This window comes from Phaethon aethereus, assembly GCF_964289735.1.
Source record: "Phaethon aethereus genome assembly, chromosome: 5".
Taxonomy (NCBI): domain Eukaryota; kingdom Metazoa; phylum Chordata; class Aves; order Phaethontiformes; family Phaethontidae; genus Phaethon; species Phaethon aethereus.
In genome coordinates, this window is record NC_138579.1 from 6,397,609 (window position 1) to 6,415,120 (window position 17,512).

The 17,512-nt window shown below is 37.7% G+C and overlaps 1 protein-coding gene across 1 annotated transcript in view; it reads left to right on the forward strand.

The window, feature by feature from the left end:
- KIAA0586 overlaps positions 1-17,512 on the forward strand; it is a gene marked incomplete at both ends in the record, with an annotated part of 77,345 nt that overhangs the window by 3,853 nt on the left and 55,980 nt on the right. Inside the window, 12 exons of the mRNA XM_082000769.1 lie at positions 714-780; positions 1,471-1,648; positions 2,034-2,267; positions 2,813-2,981; positions 3,487-3,654; positions 4,679-4,799; positions 6,278-6,422; positions 7,637-7,678; positions 9,128-9,354; positions 10,292-10,364; positions 10,686-10,946; positions 11,404-11,578. Coding sequence (XP_081856895.1) covers positions 714-780; positions 1,471-1,648; positions 2,034-2,267; positions 2,813-2,981; positions 3,487-3,654; positions 4,679-4,799; positions 6,278-6,422; positions 7,637-7,678; positions 9,128-9,354; positions 10,292-10,364; positions 10,686-10,946; positions 11,404-11,578 — 1,860 coding nt within the window. The remainder of the gene's footprint in view (positions 1-713; positions 781-1,470; positions 1,649-2,033; positions 2,268-2,812; positions 2,982-3,486; positions 3,655-4,678; positions 4,800-6,277; positions 6,423-7,636; positions 7,679-9,127; positions 9,355-10,291; positions 10,365-10,685; positions 10,947-11,403; positions 11,579-17,512) is intronic.

Here is a 17,512-nt window from a genome sequence, read left to right on the forward strand (position 1 = left end):
TCTGTGGCTGTGTAGAGGAAAGAAACACAAATCAATACCCCCATTTAAGGCCAAAAAGCAATAATTTAGTTTCCTCTGTTATGGTCACAGAGGCAGCAGCTAGCTGGTTTATCAGCATGTGTGTATTAGCTGTGTGTAATTAGCAGTGGTGAAACACCAAACCTGCCACATCTTGGGTTGTTATCTCTGCTCAGTCAACAGTGGATGAAGGAGAGGCTGCAATCCTTTTAGCATAATTTAAAGCTATTACAAAAATTTGTTGTAATTTATGATGACTGTGGGGAAATATTCATATCACAGGTTGTTTTTTTGGGGGGTTTTTGTTTGTTTGTTTTGTTTTGTTTTGTTTTTTAGTTAAAATTAGCAGGTTTTTATTAGATTGGTTGTTTGGGCTCAAGTTACTAGTTATATGGCATTTTCTCCCAGGTTTTATGAAGGTAAGGTATTGTCATTTTCACAGCATACCAAAACAGATTTTATTGATACCAGCATTCAGTACTGGATAAAATTGTACTTACTCTCATCATTAGTTAAATCTGCTACTTAGTGAAGGGAAAGAATTTGTTATTGCAGTAGAATGTAGTTTGTGCAGGCAACAGATTCTTCGCAGCAAAATTGTACATGTTGTTGAAATAACAGTTTGTGTCTACCTCTAAAATAGAAATTTTATGTCAGTTTACCTGATAAAGTATGTTCTGTGTCATTCCCCACAGGTGATGTTTTTATTTCTCAATACGCTACTGGCCAGAAAGAGGCTTTGAGAGCAGTGTTAAAGCAAAAGTAAGTATATGTTATATGTTGTTAGTGTCTCAGCTGTTCTATTTCTGTACAGGTATGCTACTATACTACTTCTTCAGTTTCTGCCAAAATGCACAGCTGGTAAGGAAAAAGTATTTTTTATTGTTCTCTGTTAGTATTCTTTTTCTGTCTGTGAAGGTGTTTTCAGTTTATTTTGTCATTGAAAGCTCACTGGCGTATCTTGTTTATTTTACATATTTTTGGTAATGCCATTAGACTGTTTGAATTAATGATTTCGTGATACAAGAGTCAGGCAAAATCTGCTCTGACAAATAATTCATTTCATGCCAAATATATAATAATTTTAAAGACAGATAAGGACACATGCTGTTTATCCATAGGCTGGAAAGATCAGGCTTGAAGATCAGAAGTTTAGTTGGACTTCGCTACTAGTACATTGAGCTTTGCAAAATACAACCTGTAAACATACTCTTTGTGGCAGTTGCAGTCATCACAGGAAAATGCCTTTTATATTAGAATCTGCAACATAATCCTGAGAAATTTCCCATGTCATGCTGAAAGACAAGAATAAAATTATTTCCTGGGCATAAAGAGCTTCAAGGAGAAATGCTTATATAAGTAGTGATACCAATGCTACATGTGGGAAATAATTTGCTTGGAGGGGATATGGAGAAAACAATGTTATTTACAGGCACTTGTTTATTTTTATAGAACTCAGAATACTCCTGTACTTAAGGAGGTGAAGGTACAGCTCTTAGGAAATGCCTCCACAGAAAAAAAAGAAAATGTTGGTCATGACACCAGGTCAATACACAGGGAAGTTGATTCTGCAACAACCATTGCCGCAGCAACTGCTGCTGCCATTGCTACTGCAGCTCCACTTCTTAAAGTAAGTAGCATGTGGTAATACTAGTTTTGTGTCCACCTAAAGCAGTAGATGTTGAAATTGTTCATAGTACAGCCAGAGAGACTGAATGTGCCTGCTTACTGTTTTCTGTGTGTTAGTAATCTCAGACTTACTGACCAATATACCAGAGAGAACTCATTTGGATTTGGCTAAATGGGCAAATGGACAGAGACCATTTGATTCATCTTTTAGAAGAGTTTCATGGTATTGCTAAACCACCAAAAGTTAGGGCTGACTAATATTTTCTTTGTCTTTTGGGAAGCAGATCTTTCCATGATGCTGGAAAGGTTGTTTTGGTTTCTTCATGCTTGCACCTCTTTTGCAGTAAGGTTTTTTCCCTTTCCTTTTTTTCCCCCCTCTCTCGCAGGTTCAAAATGATTTGGAAGCAAAAGTTAACTCCGTTTCAGCATTACTTCATAAACTACAGGAGACAGACAGACAACTTCAGTGTGTTGCTGAAGAGCAAACAAATATGAAGACTCAATGTGAGAAGCCCCACTGTCACGAAAGAGTCAGTGAGCTTGAAAAACAAATGAATGCTTTCATGGCTCAACGGATTCAGCATCTGGAAAAATTACAGGAGCAACAAATGAATATTCAGGTATCAAAGTAACAATGCAGAAGCTTTAGCTTAATAATTTCTTCTGTATCTCAGTGTTAATGTTATAATAATTTGGATTATATCTTAGTATTAAAAAGAAAGAAAGATCCAGTGGCCAGCATGTAAGCTTAGAGCTTTTTGGGAAAAGTTTTATTTCTGGTTCTGTCCCAGATATCTGCTCATCTACCCCACCCCTAATTTTTATGTCTGTGGAAAGTAAATGCAAAAATTGTGGAATGTTCTCATTCCCACTAAGAAATTGTTTAGACCTTTGTTAATTGAAGAAACTGTCATTTAATGAGTAGCCAGTCAGACTAAACATCTATGAACAGTTATAAATTGTTTCTTTGGAGAGTCCTCCACGCTTTTTGAAAGGCAGACTAATGTCCAAGCACGTCTCTGATCCGAGGTTGTTGTTAATTCATTTTCTCTCAAATACCATGTCAAAATCTGATTAATATGATTATGTGACAAGTATTCATGTTTAGAGTTTTACTTGGAAACTAGTGCATATATGAGAAATACTTCGTAATTCTGTCCCTTAGTCTCATCTCATTAGCTCTGCAGTCAACATGCATGGTTTACAGCAAATTCATGGACCTTCCTCCAGTCTCCTGACAAAACAATCTGAGAAGCCAGAACAGCGATTGCTTGCTAACGAAGTATCTTCATGTCAGAGGGGTTTACTTCCTACCAGTGGTCCGCTTGCCCATGGTGAAGACAAATTCTTAATATCTTACTTCCAGCGATAGTTTTGTATTAATTTTGTTTCCATTAATATTGGATTGTACATCACATCAGTAATGAGTAGTAAACATTTCTTCTGTATATTTGATTTTATTGCCTAATATACTATATAATGTATACCACTTATTCTGAAAGTGTTCCAGTTTAAATTAAAGTGAGAGTTTGGTGTTTACTAACTGCTTAGTCTGTACCAAGAGAGGCTTAGACTTAACCTAAAATAATCTTACTGAGAAATAATCTATGTGGAATCTTGTCATGAACTAGCTCATACTATGGCTGGGTGGTTTTTTTATCCTTCTATAATGGCACTTGTAAGTATGAAACTTTCTGCATGTTTACTTTTTTAACTAGTTCTGTAATGTTTTGAATTTTTGTAAAAAAATTCATGATGTTGGCATGATTATTTTTTTCTAGATTTGTTTTCCTGTGAAGAAAATTGTTAACATTTAAATAACTTTTTCCCCCCCCGAAGCATATTCAAGCCAGTTTCAAAGTTGTGGCATTCATACACAAAAATCTCCTCTAAAGACACCAGTTCCTCGGAGATATGCTCCAGAACCTGTATCAAAAAATGTGAACATCTCAAAGAAGGAAAACCCTGTAACAGAAAAGGAAAATATTCCCAAATCCAAAAGTGAAGGTATTGTAAGACACTCCTGCCCCCCACTGGCATGAATGGTATTGCCAGGGGATTACTTTCTGTGGTCCTCGCCAATTCTGAGCTGTTGGGTTGCTGGCACTTAAATACATATATTCAGAAAGTATGTTTGGGAAGGGTTACTTTTGTTAATAAGTCACTTTCTCTTAACTAACTGAAAATTTAATGACAGTACTGGTCTAACCTATTTCAGTGAGCAGTCATGTCGAGACATTATGTTTTCTCAGGTGAAAAATTGAGTGACCTTTCATTGTCAGGTTTAAGGAAGATTATATAGAATAGTTAAAAGCTTGGGATCTACTCAATATCATTCTCATTGAATGAATGAATCAATTGAATATTTTTTCACAAAAACATGCATTCATAGGGTCTCTAGGCCATCATAATGAAAATAGCATGTGTGAGGCAAAGGAAGTACTTCTACTGCTTTTGATCAGTTTAGTGCCATGAAATTAAGTTTTGAAGATTTCATCAAAAAATAAAGCTTTTTTTTTTTTTTTTTTTAGCTGGTTGTGTTTAGAATTGTTCGAGGATCTAAGATTGAGGAAGAACATTTAAAAGATCCAGCCATTGTACTCTTATCGTAGACAAAATGCCTGTTTGTGTCTTCATCAGATCCTTCTCAGAGACTGCTGCTTCTATCTCTTTTTTTACAAAGCATTCACATACTCCTTTTGTTCCCAGACCCCTGGGTCTGGGAATAAATGAAACGAGACAAAGGAAGAAGAGCAAATCTGTGACGTTATGGACAGAATGTTTCTCTGTGACTCAGTTAATTGCTGTCACAGTTTCTTTCATCTGTTTTCTGACTTTGCTAATGTAAAGATAATGTAAGATAGTGTGAATGGTTTATGTGACTTGTCTTATCTGAAGTAAATCTATATTTTAAAATCTAAAAATTATTTTTACTGTCCTTGGTGAGTATTATATAGTGGTGAAATATCTGGAAAGGAGAAGAAAGTGTTGAATACATTGAACAAATTTAGCTTTCTTTTTTCTGCCTTAGGTGAAGGGACCCTTCTTGAGCATATTCTGAATTCTCAAGAAATTCCACTGGGGCAAATTGAGCCTTCCAAGAAGGCAGCATTAAACAGTAATAAAATGAGCGGGCATTCTGAGAGAGACAGGTAAATAAACAAAACAATCCAAAACTGAGAAAGACTTGTTTGTTTTAATGAAATTGAGAAAGGCATAGTAGATATTGATGGTGTAATAGAGTCACTGGTGTGGTCCTTGATTCTGACTAAGTGGTACATGAAGTAAAACCCTGGAGCACTGGTATTTGTTATAGAATCATAGACTCATAGAATTGTTTGGGTTGGAAGGGACCTTTCAAGGCCATCTCGTCCAACCCCCCTGCCATGAGCAGGGACAGCTTCAACTAGAACAGGTTGCTCAGAGCCCCATCCAACCTGACCTGGAATGTTTCCAAGGATGGGGCATCTACCATCTCTCTGGGCAACCTGGGCCAGGGTTTCACCACCCTCATTGGGAAAAATTTCTTCCTTAGATCTACGTTAAATCTACCCTCTTTTAGTTTAAAACCATTACCCCTTGTCCTATTGCAACAGGCCCTGCTAAAAAGTCTGTTCCCGTCTTTCCTGTAAGCCCCCTTTAAGTCCTGGCAGGCTGCACTAAGGTCTCCCCGGAGCCTTCTCTTCTCCAGGCTGAACAACCCCAACTCTCTCAGCCTGTCCTCACAGCAGAGCTGTTCCAGCCCTCTGGTCATTTTTGTGGCCTCTGGACCTTCTCCAACAGGTCCATGTCTCTCCTGTGCTGAGGGCTCGGGAGCTGGATGCAGCACTGCAGGGGAGGTCTCCCCAGAGCAGAGTAAAGGGGCAGAATCCCCTCCCTTGACCTGCTGGCAGTGCTGCTTTTTCTATGCTACTTTTGTATTTCTGTCGTGCTGAACATAGGTGAAAGCTTGTTGCTAAGAATAGTTTGTAACGCCTTCCTCAGGGGTCAGTGGGTGTCACTTGGAGTGCTTTTCTGTCTTATGGGTGTAAGTATTCTATTGCAGCAGTTTGTGTAGTGTCAAGGAACCAGCTATACAGGCTTTGTGTTAAAGTGAAATTGCCTTTGTCAGTGAGACTCCAAGCTGCCTGCTTATGGGAGCTGTATGAGAACACTTTGTTGGGAAGGAGCAGCATCAGCCTACCCATTTCTAAGCTTTAGAGTCAGTTAGAAAATTTTTTTAGCCATCCAGTCTGAAACATCTTTTCCCCAGGCAATAATTTGATGTCATAGTTTCACTAACGTAATGAGAAACAGCTTCATAGATACTGTCTTATTTATGATAGTATAGACAAAAATCTTAAGTGCTTCAAATGGAAAGGTATCCAAAGTTTAAATGTCGCTTTATTAGATCTGAATTGTAGATGCAGTTTCACTGTTCAAAATACATGGGTACAGCTCAGGGTGTTAAGTGGTAAACAGAGATAACCCTGTTATCCCTATCTAGCCTCAGGTGAAAAAGCAAATTCCATTTTATAAAAAGGTTTGGTATTCTTGCACTTTAAATTAATGCTCAGTTTCAAAGTTGTCTACTTTGTTGGGCCTCATGAAAACCCATGAGACTTTTAATCAACAGTGTTTCTTCCATCAGGCGTACTGCTTTACACACAGACTCATTCCCTGCTTTTGAAAGCTCCTTCCAGAACTGCAATTCAATTGAGAAAACGGTGAAAAAAGCAGATTATTTACTTCAGGATCTTAGCCAGTTGAGAAGAGAAATGCATGACATGCTACAGGTAAAGCCCATGTTATTAGAATGACCAAGAGTTTGATTAAGGGAAATAAAAAGTGTGGAGAAGGTCTGGTATCAGTAAAAATGCTGTCCTTGCTTCTACCTCTGTAAAAAGACTGACATATGTTTACAATTACTTGAAATATTGCAGTCTTGCTGTGTGGAAGGGCTTTGAGCCTGTGTAATGATGTCTCAGGCAGTATGCAGTGGACAATGGTATATCATTGTATTGTTTCTCATGCTAATGATTTTGTACCTTTGGTGTTAAAATGGTTCTGTGCTGGCAACATGTAACTTGTCTCTGGCTTTCGAAAATTGAGGCTTTTATCTGTATGTTAACCTGGTTCCATGTAGAAGCAAGGTATACCTGATCATTTAGCCTGTCTGCTGTGATCCTCTGTTCTTGTAAATACATGTCGTGGGAAAGAAGAAAGACTTGAAAATTCACAGGTTTGTGAATTGGCTTGGAACATAATAGCTTTGATTCTGTTGGTTCATTTCTGTGGTTGAAGGTTTCAGCTTGCATATTTCCCTAAAAATATTTTGTATTATGTGCCAGTTATTTGTTCCTGTATCTTTAGAAAACGTAGCTTCATCTGTCATATCTCACAGTATAGCTGATGCATTGTTTCACAGATTTTGTGACATATTAGTGGATTGCACGTTTAACTGTTCTTACTAGTAAGAGAACAGATGCTATGTGCCCCATTTATGTTGCAAATATGTGCTTACTTATTGTTAAAACACTTACGTTGAATAACATACCTTACTATAGGCAACACGGAACAGGATGAGATGGGAGAAGGAATGGCAGGTGAGAAGGACAATGTTGACATACATGGCTTCAAATCTCTTCTTCTTTCTTACAAAAAAGGTCAATAGGGAGATAGAGGTGATGACTTGAGCAAATGTGGAGTTGACTCAATTAGATACTTAGCTATTGACTTCTCATCATGGAGAGATTTGAAGAGTGAGAAAATAAATGCTTGGGATAAATGACTGCTAGCTTTGTCACACAGGCAAACGAAAGGCCTGAATTAACTGAGATAGGTTGAGATGGAACAGAAGGTGGTGCTCTAAACCAAGAAGTGTGCAGTGAGATTTAGTAGTTCACAAGGAATTCATTGTGCCCATTTAAATTGATCAAATATCTACTGTAGATTTTACCTTGACAGATCTGTCTTTAGATAAGTTTCAACAGCTCTTCTTTCTTTTTAGGAAGCAAATTTGTGGAAATCAGACATGAATGATCTTATTAAGGTATACCTTGAATTATTTTATTTTCTTTTTAATACTGAAACAGTTTTGAATATGCTTGCAGTGAGATAACACTACAGTAACTATTGCATACCTTTATTTTTTTGAGAAGGTTGCTCTTATGTGCAGATTACACTACTCAAAGTAAGATTTCACTTCTTCTTTGTCTTGTCTTATTCAATCTTAGTGAACTATTCTGAGGGAATAATAAAAATGTCAGGCAGAAAGCTGCTGTCTCAAATGAACATAGTGTGGACTGCTAATATAGTTACCATTTCGTGATCTGGGTCTAACTGGCAAGTCTACATTATTTTGTGGTTGAACATGTATCTGTATTTCTTACATTTTCTCACAAATTTTACCTGTCTTATTGAGGTAGTATTTGTCAAAAAGTTTCATTTTAAAATAAAAACCTATGTAAAATTGGTAAATAATTTGGTATATTGTCCTTTTCTCACCAGGTAAAACCAAGATCATGGGATCAGTGTGTTGATTTCTGTTTTATGATATCCATTGTGCTTTGGCAGTACACCTGTTAGAATTAAACAAAAGTTTATGTTCTGATTTGATAAAAGAGTAGTCTTTAAGCCAAAACTGATTTGTGATCTGTGAGATAATTTTCTGTTCTTTCAGTTAGTGATTTCAGAGTCTAATCAAGTTTGGGTATTTTGGTTTTGTTTTGGGGCTTCTTTTTCTTTACACACATTTATCACATTTAAAATTTTTTTGTTTGTTTCTTTTCTGGAAAATGAAGCACTTTACTTGGGGACCTCTGGGTTTCATCAGGAGCGTGAGAATGAATGGTAGAACTATACCTGTATGACTGCTTGTTTCCCATGTGCTTGTGTCCCTTCCTTTTGTATTTAGCAGCTAATATATGCTCGATTTTTATCTCTGTAAAAGGGTTCTGCAAAGCAAAAGGCTAATAGTTGCTTCTTTCACTGATCTTCACTTTTCAGAAGAAACAAAGGGAGAGATGATCATGGTGCTGTTGAGGGGTTTATTTTGTTGTTGTTGAAACTTACATATATTGCTTGGTGTTCCTTGGGGTAGGTTTATGCCGAGTGAGTGCATATATTTAGAGGATGTTGGTTTTCATTCGGCTTTTAATTATACTTAAATGCTGTTACATGGAGAGATTTGCATGTGATACTTTATGTACCCAATTGGTATCTTTTCACATGCTTATTAGTTTCATTAGCATTGCTTCTCATACATTACATCATTTTGCATTTGAGAGCTTTTTCATGTCTTTCCTATTGCTTGACTTTTAAATACATTTGCAATATATTGAACGTTCTTGAGTAATTGAAGGTGATGATAGTACACGTGGACAGTATTTCATATGACAGGCATTGATGTGATAATAGAATAATAGGAATTCTGATCAGTGTGTAGAAAATTGAAATTTCAGTCTCTGATTAAAAGCTAGAGGTTCTGTTTCAATTTTAGACAAAAAAGCCTACTGTTGCACCTGATCTTCCTGAACATCATCTGCTCAATAAAACATCCATCCTTCAAAATGTTAAAGTGCCAAAATCTATACTGAGGGATGCTGAAATGATTTTGAGAGGAGTTCAAAACAATAAAAAAGTTCTTGAAGAAAATTTGGAAGCTGTTATTCACGCGAAAGATGGAGATGCCATGTATACTTTTATTAACGCCTTGACTACAAACAGGTCAGACCCTAGAATTCAATGCTTTGTATGACTACTCATTGTATCTGCTCACCTTTTATCACCTATCTTTCAATTTTTTTGATTCCGTGCATTGAAGAACTAGTGCAGTCCCTTGGAAAAGGGGGACTTATCATTAGGTGATTCTCTTGAACTTCAAATGTTTTTTGACCCTCCTGGTATGAATTTAATTTCTTGGCAGGTACATGTTACTTCTTGGTAAACCTGAATTATGAGGCTGTATCATCTGGACAAACTGCTCTGCTGTCATGACACGGGGTCATTTAGCTTTTTGTAGACCAACTTGCATTAATAGGAAAATTAAAGAATAATTTCATCATTCAGAACAGAAGAGGCTTCCTATGCCTCTAAATGTTACAGAATTAGTCATACTACAGCAGATCTTTGACTTTTGAACTTTTGCCTTGTTAGTTGTGTTAAATACTCCTGCTTGAATCATAATGAAAGTTTTCCTATTAAAATACAACTTAGTCTTGCGTTTTCCTGGGGAATGTATCTGTTCTCGTCATGTAAAGATTTTTTTCAGGCATGATATCTGCTATCATTATCTTTTAGAGGAAATAATAATTTGTGTCATCTGCTTTCTGTCTTTTGAGTTGGAATATTTTTGTTGCCTTTTTTTCAGTTTTTGATCAAAACAGGAACTGACACATAGCTGTCGTTTATTTGTAGATGTTTGTAATAATGTTACCAATGGCAGGGTGGGGTTTGCAGGTAGCACTATGAAAGAACAGATTTAGGTTTGGGAAACTCGGGTAGGCCATGCTTGGTGCCTTTTGGAGACTGTAGAGGTACATAATCTTACTGTCTGTGTTCTGGCTTTCTCTCTTTATAGTGTTTATAGGTCACTACTTTCCCAGGAACAAATCTGTGCAATTTAAGAAGCACTGACCTAAAATAGTTCTTTCTTCTATTTCAGAGATGTATTGGAAGAGATTCGTATCAGAAAGACTGTGGATGAGTGGATTAAGGCAATCAGTGTAGAAATACAGGTATGGCTGCAAAAAATGAATTCAGGTTTTTGCATTATACTTTTTTCACCTTACATTGTTCTTTCATGTCAGTAGTTAAACATGATTCACTCACAACTTGAAAACATGAGAAAACGGCTTATTATTACTAGTATGTAGTATGCTATAGTGAAATATTTACCTCTATTTTGAAACTTCAATTGCTTAATGGAAATCACTGGTCACAGTTGCTGTCTAACATGACAAACAGGCCATTTCTCAGAACTTCGAAGTTATCCACAGACTCTTCTGATAGCCTTGAAGATAAAATCTCCTTTTATTACGTTTATGTTTTATCTTTAGGCTGAAATGGCAAGAAATGATTTGGAACAAGTGAAATATGATCAAAAGGTCCCATGGATCAAGAGAGCCCAAAACATCAAGGCTATGAAGACCAATAAAGAAATTAAAGCAAAAACTCAAAAAATCCAAGGATGCTCGACAAAGAAGCCTTTATCTGCAGCTAAGCCATTGCAGAAGCAAGCAGAAGATAACACAAGCAAACAGAGGTTTAGAACTTACTTTTCTTCTGAAAGTTTGCAGAGGAAAGAAAAAAAGGCAGATGTGAGTCCCCAAGCAGTTGGTTTCTTTTTTGGTAATGACTACTATGCTTTAGATTGCAGTAGTCGTGTGAAAAATTGTATGTGTAACTGTAATAATTTTAAAAGAAAGCGATAGCCCTGTCCTGTGGATTTCTGTTGTCAGGATTGTCCTTGTTTTCATGTGCTGTAGAAGCCTAAGCTAAGTTTGTATAACAGTGTAGAATTCATTGTTATGTTACGAATTTGAATTTGTCTTACGCAGTACCTGCTATTTTACTCAGATGTTAGTAAGCTTCTTGTATGTATTCTGTATGCGTAAGTTTTCATGTGTGCTTGCAGTTTATACTGTTTGTTGCAGAACTTACTCTTTTTACACTAGACTTTTGCAACACTGCCGATGTGTTCAAATTTTCATACGTGAAAAATTGTAAACTACACTTTTTTTTTTCTTCCTCTTTTTTTTTCCTGGTGTGTGTCAGGAACCTGTGAATGGAAGTGCAATTGTACAAAATGAAGACTATCTGTGTCAAGTGTATGGGAAACCAATTTACCAGGGCCATCGTAGCACGCTTAAAAAAGCACCATATCTGAGATTCAACTCTCCCTCTCCCAAATCTAAACTTCAAAGACCCAAGGTGATAGAATGTGTCAGAGGTAAGTAATTCTTTGATGTGAATAAGATGTTCCTTCTCAGTTTTTCTATTAGGAATTCCTTATAGAAATTAAACTATTTAATTGTAGTTCACCTGCTCTTCAATTTAAAGCTTAAGCAACTTGCAGTAGGCTTCCTAGAAAGGTGGTCAATGCCCCATGCTTGCCAGTGTTTAAGAGGTATTTGGAAAATGCCCTTAATACCGTGCTTTAACTTTTCATCATCCCTGAATTGGTCAGGCAGTTGGACTAGATGATTGTGTAGGTCCCGTCCAACTGAAATTATCCTATCCTATCCTAAACTCTTTTCAAAACTAAAAAACACCAATAGGTTTTCAGATTTTCTTAGTGTGTATCTCACTTATTTTAGATTGTCAAATTTATACTTCATTAAATTTGGAAATTTAATAAAGTATAAATTTGACAAACATATTAATATATATTGTTGCCCAATTCTTAAGGAGCTGAATTGCTAGAACTAATGAGATAAGCACCTGAAAGCTGAGTGTGTTGAAAAACTAAATCAGCTTTTGATAAAGGTTACTGAGAAATGTATTCTTCCTGTCATATCATTTAAATGATTGATTCATTCAGAGTTAAGAAATCTAACGAGATGTGAAAAATTAAGGAAGCCTGATATTTCATTTCCCACTTCTAATACATTAATTGAAATACAAAAATTTAAATTTATAGGTGTGAATATGACATCTATTAACTTGAAAATATTGAAAGACATGTTAATCGGATGCATGGGTTAAGTTCACTAAATCCAGGTAACTTCTTTTGTTAGTCAAGTCACGGTTAAAAATGGAGTATAACTCTCTTTTGTACTAGCTTGTTAAGGTTATTTAATTGATTAAGGTTATTAGTGGATTAATAATGAATTCCATGCAGTAGTTTTGTAGGCAAAGTGTTAGGATCAGAAGATTCTGATTTTCAAATCTATTAAAAATGTGTAAAAATAATAAGAAAGTGAAACTATATGGTATCTGACATAGGTAAGTGTAGATAAACTTTATCCTGAGTTAGTAGAAATGTTTTAATTGGATCTGTTTTATTTCCTAGTTATCTTTTCAAAACTTAGCTGATTCTTAATACAGAAACTAAGATTAATCTTTAACTGATATGTCAGAAAAATAAATATGTATCATCTCACTGTGGAAGAGAGTGAGCAAATTACATGGTAAAAGATAATGATGGAGAAAAAGAGTGTGGTAAGTGTAAGAGGCAGTTAAAGTGATAGTGGGCACAATCAAGTTAATAGGATCAGCGTCAGTGGAAAAATATTGGTTGGCTTCCCTCTATGCTTCTTGCACTTATGCTGTTGTTACCCATGCAGGGAAAGTATACTTGATGCAATCTTAACTGTCATGTTTAAAAAATGGTGTCCGAGTTTTTATTATAACTGTCAAAATACTATATTCTGTATGAAATAAAAGAGATTAACATGAGAAGGCAGTCAGTTGATGAGACCATTTTTTCAGGCCATTAAAATGTATGGTATAAAACATTTATATGTCTTTGAAGACAAGCACTGCTGGTTTTTGTTTTGGGGTTTTTTTTTGACGTTATGATGTATATCCACAGCGGCAAATCCTCAAAATAGTACAAGAATCTATTTTTAAGCTTAGTGTAGTCTTTATGCTATTTCCTGGCAATTTTCTTACCTGTGCTCTGGACCCCAGTTGTGATCCATGAAGGAAGATTGTTATTGGTAGAAAGTATTTGCAATTCTCATAACCCTCCTGGAAAATGGGGGTTATAGTCCTGGCAAAAATCTAGAAGACTTTTTAAAACTTACTTATTTTTTAAAAGGTGGGCACTTGGTATATGAAAACGGCTAGTCTTGTTGCTTATATATTTTATTTGACTCTCTTGAAACACTTCTATTTTTGTGAAAATTGCTGGTATACTCATTTGAAGGACCAGCATGATATAACACCCTTTTTGACTACTGGCTATGCTGCACACCTGTAGTTTAGTTTATTCTGTACAGATTTTTTTGAATAAAATGTGTGCTACTAAGCACTTAATCACAGAATCACAGAATCACTAGGTTGGAAAGGACCTTCAAGATCATCAAGTCCAACCATCAATCCAGTGCCACCATGTCCCCTAAACCATGTCCTGAAGCACCACATCCACATGTTTTTTGAACACTTCCAGAGATGGCGATTCCACCACCTCCCTGGGCAGCCTGTTCCAATGCTTGACCACTCTCTCGGTGAAGAAATTTTTCCTAATATCCAATCTAAACCTCCCCTGGTGCAACTTGAGGCCATTTCCTCTTGTCCTATCACTAGTTACTTGGGAGAAGAGACCAACACCCTCGTCGCCACAACCCCCTTTCAGGTAGCTGTAGAGAGTGATATGGTCTCCTCTCAGCCTCCTCTTCTCCAGACTAAACAACCTCAGTTCCCTCAGCTGCTCCTCATAAGACTTGTGCTCCAGACCTCTCACCAGCTTCGTTGCCCTTCTCTGGACACGCTCCAGCACCTCAACATCCTTCTTGTAGTGAGGGGCCCAAAATTGAACACAGGATTCAAGGTGCGGCCTCACCAGTGCCGAGTACAGGGGCACAATCACTTCCCTACTCCTGCTGGCCACACTAGTGCTGATACAGGCCAGGATGCTGTTGGCCTTCTTGGCCACCTGGGCACACTGCCGGCTCATGTTCAGCCGGCTGTCAACCAGCACCCCCAGGTCCCTTTCTGCCGGGCTGCTCTCCAGCCACTCCTTCCCAAGCCTGTAGCGTTGCATGGGGTTGTTGTGGCCAAAGTGCAGGACCCTGCACTTGGCCTTATTAAACCTCATACAGTTGGCCTCTGCCCATTGATCCAGCCTGTCCGATCGCTCTGCAGAGCCCTCCTACCCTCCAACAGATCAACACTCCCACCCAGCTTGGTGTCATCTGCAAACTTACTGAGGGAGCACTCAATTCCCTCATCCAGATCATCAGTAAAGATATTGAACAAGACCGGCCCCAGAACCGAGCCCTGGGGAACACCGCTTGTGACCGGCCGCCAGCCGGATTTAACGCCGTTCACCACAACTCTCTGGGCTCGGCCATCCAGCCAGTTCCTCACCCAGCGAAGAGTAAACCCGTCTAAGCCACGAGCTGCCAGTTTCTCCAGGAGAATGCTGTGGGAGATGCTGTCAAAGGCTTTACTAAAGTCCAGGTAGACAACATCCACAGCCTTTCCTTCATCCACTAGGCAGGTCACCTGGTCATAGAAGGAGATCAGGTTGATCAAGCAGGACCTGCCTTTCATGAACCCATGCTGGCTGGGCCTGATCCCTTGGTTGTCCTGCAGGTGCCCTGTGAGCACTCTCAAGACCAACCGCTCCATAATCTTCCATTGTACAGAGGTCAGGCTGACAGGCCTGTAGTTCCCAGGATCCTCCTTCCGGCCTTTCTTGTAGACAGGCGTCACATTGGCAAGCCTCCAGTCTTCTGGGACCTCCACTGTTAACCAGGACTGCTGATAAATCATGGAGAGTGTCTTGGCAAGCTCCTCCGCCAGCTCTCTCAGCACTCTCGGGTGGATCCCATCAGGCCCCATAGACTTGTGGGTGTCCAGGTGGTTTAGCATGTCCTTGACTGCTTCCTCCTGGATTATGAGGAGTACATTGTGCTCTCCATCCCCATCTTCCAGCTCAGGGGGCTGAATACCCTGTGGATACCTGGACTGGCTATTAAAGACTGAGGCAAAGAAGGCATTAAGTGCCTCAACCTTGTCCTCGTCCTTGGAGACAATGTTCCCTGCCATATCCAGTAGGGGATGGAGGTTCTCCTTGCCTCTCTTTTTGTTTTTATATATAGTATAGCAATAACTGTGATACAGTGACCGCTAAGATTTGGATTGAGAACAGACACTTTAAAAATATTTATTCAGCAGTTCTGCTTTTGCTAAGTCTTAAATGACATTTTTCTTCTGTATTTATTGGGCTCTTGTCCTTTATAGAAGGTCAGAACCTTTCCAGGGGGGCCAATTTCATCATTCCAGAAACAATACTGAGTAAAGAGTCAGAAAAAGTGCCCCTCTCCCTCCCAACCTATTTATAATACATAGGTCATTTGATACTACCACTTTTCTGCTGGTAACATGTTTAATTCAGTATTGTCAGTGAAATGTAAAGGTACAGGTTGCATGCAGTTGTAATAAGCTGCTCTTGTGCTTTAGCGTGTTTTCTGTTGGAGGTGAATAGAAATGAAGGAGAAAACTGTGTACTGAAGTGTACTGGATCCGTTGCTGTATTCAATCTTCAGAACTCCTGCATGTGACAAATACAGTTTAAAAGCTGTTTGCTTGAAAACAGAATGAACTCTGGATAGCCTTTACTCAAAGTGATTCTCCTCCAAGTCATTAAGTCATACGACAGCAGTACAGCAACATATGTGTTTGCAATAATAAAGCTGCCATAAAATTTGTTTCTCTATTTCACATCAGGCTGCAGTTACAGAAAGTTATGATTTTGTCTCTATCTTGACAGTAAGTAAAGTAAGACACCCCCTTGTATTCTTATCTAAGGGAAGAAAGGAAGAATATGGAATGTTTTTATGTCACTTAAAAGAAAGCATTCCAATTAACCTGTGTCCTAGTTCCAAGTTTTCTGATTTTAATGGCTTTACATTGAAGTCAGCCTTTGTTTGATACATTGCCTGTCTTTGACTCTTCTTATAAGACAGTTGGTCAAGCAGCTTAATTTTTGGGCTTTCCTACATCCTGCCAATAAAATGGAAAAGCAATACTTCGTGTTTCACATGGGTCTCATGAAGATAAAATGGTTAAATGTTTTTGAGGGCTGCTTTTCTGAAAGATGCTGTTAAGGCAGGAAAGTATAAATAATAAAATTAGAAACAGATCTGTACTCCTCTCTAGGAGGAGTATAAATACAAAGAGACAAAGTTGAATGAGCACTTTAAAGCACCAGGTTCTTAAAGAAAGAAATCTTGCTCGCATTAGCCATGGTTGTTTTTTTCCTTCACGGATCTGCACCCACAGATTCCCTTCCTGGCCTTGATGTACCAGGTGATAAAGGCTTAAAAATTATTGGAAGTTGTTGGCCTTGGGTTTGATTGGCTGGAAAATCCAGACTTATTAAATGACTCTATTTTGTTAGAGCAGTCCACTGAGCTTGTTTTAAATTAGTGTTGGAATAAGGATGTTTATTTAAGACTGAAACGGCCATCTGGAGAGTCTCTTTTCAGTCATTTTATAACTCTCAACCATTTTCTTTGCAAATAAACTCTAGTGACTAATGCTTGGTTTCTTATGGGAAGTTAGGAGAAAAATCCAACTAACACTTTTATGAGTAAGAGAGCATTTCTAAAAAAAGATGTTTTCTTGCATAATTTGAACTGATAAATATATGTAAAACACTAGTTTTTTAAAGCTAAGTTTAATTAAATGTCTCGTTTCTGCCCAGTGCAAATAAACTTTTCAGGGGGAAATGAAAAGTTGAAAGCAATTAAAATGAGGTGCTATGTGTATACAGTACTTAATCATTCTTACTGTGAGAACCTTGTTTTTACAAGTTGGCGGTATTACAGATATGTTGCCAATTTCTGCTTTTACTCAAAAGTTCAAGGCCAGGGGGACTGTTAGATCATGTAGTATGACCTCTCCTAAATCACAAGCCACTGAACTGTATCTATTTATGTTACCGAGTCCAGTAATTTGTCTTTGACTAAAGAACAATTTTTCTGGCTAACCTATGCTTTGCAGAAAGGCACTTGCTCATCATTTAAAGGCATCAGAAATTCTGCTCTTAATTACTTCTTCCCATGGCTAAATACCTTACGGTTCAAAAGTAAATGGCACACTTAAATTTTAGTATCTGATTTATAATGAGTTTTTGGCTTCAGTTTACATCTAATTCACTTTCCAGGTGATTTTCCTTAAAAAATGAAATGGCCTTTTAATGTCCAATCTA